At 45.0% G+C, this 4260-nt stretch overlaps 1 protein-coding gene across 1 annotated transcript; it reads left to right on the top strand.

Annotated features, from left to right (window-relative positions):
- The first annotated feature begins 1382 nt into the window (after positions 1–1382).
- Positions 1383–2871, top strand: LOC129598056 (uncharacterized). Its single transcript, XM_055495801.1, has 2 exons — positions 1383–1976; positions 2056–2871. The coding sequence occupies exons 1-2, from the start codon at positions 1827–1829 to the stop codon at positions 2530–2532; spliced, it is 627 nt and encodes a 208-aa protein (XP_055351776.1). The 5' UTR covers positions 1383–1826; the 3' UTR covers positions 2533–2871.
- Positions 2872–4260: the final 1389 nt, after the last annotated feature.

The following is a 4260-nucleotide window of genomic DNA, read 5'->3' on the forward strand; positions in this document are numbered from 1 at the left end:
AGGATGCCCTGGTTTCCAGTAACTGCGTTTTCCGTGTTTTTATCTTTAGTTATTTATACCATAAAATCTGCTTTAGAATACTCGTATGATCCAGGGACTTTTTAGAGCACGGCCCCCAGTGTCCGGAATTTTTCGAATAAACCGATTGCAGATTCGGAATCAGCAATTTTTCATTGAAAAAAACTGTGTCCCAATAATAAAGGAAGGTCGCCCCAAGGGGGTCCGGCGCCCTACATGAGACTGCCGATTAGGGCGGTCACAATGGCGTCGTGGGGGGAATGCGTTTTTGTGGGTTTAAGTATAGCTTAGCTTTTACGTACTTTTGCTGACCGACAGTCACCGTTTAACCAAAAGATTTTGCTTTCAATGTTCTTATTTCCAAATTTTATGTGCAAAACAGCGACTATCTAAAGTAATAGATTTCGAAATTTCTGTATAGTCAATAAATTGTGATTGTAAGGGATCAAAATGCAATGAAAGAAAATGTGAAATACACGCATAAATTTTACAATTTCTCGAACACTCTATGCCACGGAAAAACGTTGACCAAAAATTTTTTCTCCATTTTAACAAGAAACTCCTTCCTTTTTTAACCATAGGAATTCCTTTCCTCTTTTTAACCTCTCAAAATTCCTTCCTTTGATTTTCCTCTCTCGTTTTGATCCTGGCCGAGATGTGTTGCGCTCTTTTCAATGTTTTTAATCGGTTTTACATTTTCTGGAGGCGGTAGTCGACCTCCGTGTGCACTAAGAATCCGGATTGTTGTAGATGTTAAGCAGAATAAAGAAGCTAGTAACCGAAGCTAACATGGAGCAATGCTGTGTATGTGTTCCCATAATAAGAAGCACTTTGCTCAGCATATCAGTGCCGTGCGCTGTTAAAGTTTTTGTACAGATGAAGTTATGCATTAAACCTAAACAGCACATCGACGGAGAATATGTGCCTTCAGGATACTGAAACACATTCATATCTCGGGCATTAGCTTCGACTGAACTTTTACCGGTAATTTATAACAGCTTCTTATTGGCGATGGTGACCAAGATAAATGGCGAAGAATAATGTTGCCTGCAAAGTTCCGGGTTGATGCTCCTCACAGAATGCGCGCGACTGAAAAACTTCATTGCTTATTTGGAACCAACTGTTTTTTGGCTGTTTACTGTTTACTTCGCATTCAGTTATTGACTTTTGCAACCCTTTTGGATTATTCAAACATTCATAACGGATAAGCAAGGATCTGCCGAGATAGCCTAGCGCATATAAATCATCCAAAATGCCGGCTTCCCGGTTGCGTGAAATCCCTTTTGCATCGTTGCTAATAATAGTTCGTACTCTCTTGCCGGTACTATCAGGCGATTTCGCCGTACGGCGTTTCGACTCGGTGAATCGCGGCTACGGGATATCTGACTCTTATTCCTTCCTTCCCAGTAACCAAGGTCCATGGAACGTTCGTTCTGCCGGCATGCGACTCGCGCTGGTTGTACTGCGCCTGTGGGAAGCCGGTGTACAACGTCAGTGCGATTCCCGTCGAACAGTCGTACCTGTATCTGGGCACCGAGACAGCGGTAACTGTCTTCGATCAATGCTATTCCAGTTGCTTGCTACCCGCGTTCGATCCGCTTCCGCCGCTTCCCAACACCCCCGAGATTCGCCTGAGCAATATCTGGGTGGCACCCAACGATCTCCCGTATCCCGTGGGCCGATTCCTGGTTAATGTCAAGAAGACGGTGAAGAAACTGTGGCTGTTGAAAATCTATCTGCCCTCACTAACACGGGATACGTTCGCGGGATTCTCGGCTCTCAAGACAATCCGACTGGAGCGCAATCGGATGTCCGCCATTGCTTTAGACTCCTTAGAAGCATTTGTACCGCCACCGGGAACTGCTGCGCCGTCTAGACTCGAGGAGTTCTTCCTAACCGACAACAATTTGGAGCAGTTTGATTGGTCGGTGATGATGCCGCTGGCTGACACTATCAAGGTACCCAGCAAATAGGAACTACACCAAGTAGCCGCCGAATTGCTAATGATCCTTTAATCGATAAACTGCATTTTTGCAGCACGTTTCCGTGATGATGTGTGGCGTTCGTCAGATCCAACTGAGCCGGTTCTTCAGCATGCGCCGCATCGAATCTGTCAATCTGGCGGGTAACAACCTGACAACCGTGGACAGTCGCTTCCTCGATAGTCTAACGCAATCGCATGGCCGACCCGGCTTGAGTCTGCAGTACAATCCGGTGTGTACGAGTGACATCCGGTGCCGTTGTGCGTCGTTATTAAACCTGTGGAACTGGCTCATCAACGCGTCAACGCCGGTCACGGAATTTGAGCCAGGTGTCATGATTCACTGGCAAATCATGGACGGTGTGACATGCGGTAATTACACCGATGCACACGGGGGAAGTCTGTATAACCGCTTTCAAGTCGGAAAGGATGATGGATCCGGCAGGACGTACACGGGTCGGGAAATCCAGTTACTGGCACGGTGGTGGCTAGATGACGGGAAATATTCAACCAACTTATTTAACACACTATGATATACATAGAGTGCGTGTATACATAGAGTACTGCGTATGTATAGATTATACGAATGATGTGGGTCTCTTCTTTTCTGGACTTACTGTTCTCATCTAACTCGTGTTCGCTGATTTTTTTAGCGATTCTAGTTGCAGGGTCTGTTCTTTATTCCAACAGATCTTCGCAAAATTTTGAAGAATGTGAAGCTGGCTTCTACTGCAGAGTCGGTGTTTCGGACTTTCAGGTACCAGCGAAAGTAGAAGTTGCAGTGTATGAACGCTCAGGCTGCCCAGAGTCTATTAATTTTCCACCTGGTGCGTACGGCTGCTGCGGCGACTTCCGCATAGCATTTTTGCAAATAAGCCAAAGCAGGGCAGATTTTGCAGTGATTTTACGAGCGCTGCTATAATATTGTGAATGAAATTTCCAAAAATTCCGTGTCTTCACCAGTAATATAAGACCGCTTTTGAATGGTTACAGAAACTGCAAGTTACAGTTACGCTTAGCGCTGTGTAAAAGACTAAAAGGTGACGATTTTTGTTTAGCAAATGCCACCAACATAACAGTCAACAGCCTTCGCGGTCACACTACCAACAAGTAAAAATGATTCTTATTGTATAATATACTGTACAGATACAGTGTAGAGTATACGCCCTTGTTGTTGTTAGTTAAGGATTGACCTACTTCGTTTTCAAATAATTTAATATCGGAAATCTGGACTTACTCACTGCTGGAGACCGATTTAAAATTGAGCACCTTCGAAACTTCGAAAGCAATTATTATGCAAAAATAAGATGTACGAGTATACACAGTACCGAGGCATTGCGTAAGCTTAAGGTGCGTAAGGCATACACGTAAGTCTATGGGCGACACAGTACACCGTCTCCACAGGGTGCCACAGGGTGTCTCCAGAGGCCGGCCTCCGGTCTTGACTGTGCAAGTAGACGGGCTTTATCTGTATTAACTCCATCCTCCCGATAATCTTCCAGCAGCGAAGACAAAGGCGGGCTGCACAGCGGCATATCCCAGGTCTTTTATTTCTTGCGGAAATTTGGTTCCGGCAGTACGGATTAGCGGGCGTTCTTTTTTCATAACTCAAGAGCGCCAAGACAATCAACGGCAGCATGACCAGGGAGCAGCAAGGACACCATATCGGTTACGGAGTGAATCGAGACCAAACTTAAGAAAACGAAAACCTGGAAACCTAAGAACCCAAGAAACCTAAGAAACCTAAAAAAGCCTAATTAACAATAAAAAACTCACAACAACCCAGGAACCTTTAAGTAAACCAAGCATAGCCAAAGAAACCTAAGAAACTGTCGTTATTGGGCTGAATCAGAGTTTTGGTGGTCAAAGAAGAAGACTTTGAGCGGTCACAGGCAGAGTCCTGGCCGTCAGACCCAGACATTAAGTGGTCAGAGTCAGACTTTGAGCAGTCAGAGTCAGAGTTTGAGTGGTCAGAATCAGAGTCAGAGGTTGAGCATGGGCCCCGACTGTATGCCACACAACTCGAAAACGATATGCGCATTTTGAGCGATGTGATGTACGAGTCTACCTTGTGGATAACTCGAGAAAGCACGGGTAAACTGAGCGGGATGGCAGTCTGTTTCGTCCAAAATTTGAAGAGCATTAGTTCATAATGAGACTATTGGTACACCTCCGCGCGTTTAAACTTTTGGAATTTTATTTCACCAATAACCCCAAAACGGATGTTGCGGGCACAAACGGTTTTTTCGCCTATGTATACG

Source organism: Paramacrobiotus metropolitanus, unplaced genomic scaffold (genome assembly GCF_019649055.1).
Source record: "Paramacrobiotus metropolitanus isolate TYO unplaced genomic scaffold, Prichtersi_v1.0 Parri_scaffold0000113, whole genome shotgun sequence".
Classification (NCBI taxonomy): Eukaryota; Metazoa; Tardigrada; class Eutardigrada; order Parachela; family Macrobiotidae; genus Paramacrobiotus; species Paramacrobiotus metropolitanus.

What these genes read in the sequence shown, in the direction of transcription:
- LOC129598056 (XM_055495801.1), top strand. Translation starts at nt 1,827, where the DNA reads ATGTCCGCCATTGCTTTAGACTCCTTAGAAGCATTTGTACCGCCACCG. An exon ending in CGCTGGCTGACACTATCAAG is followed by an intron (nt 1,977 to 2,055) that starts GTACCCAGCAAA and finishes GCATTTTTGCAG; the next exon opens with CACGTTTCCGTGATGATGTG.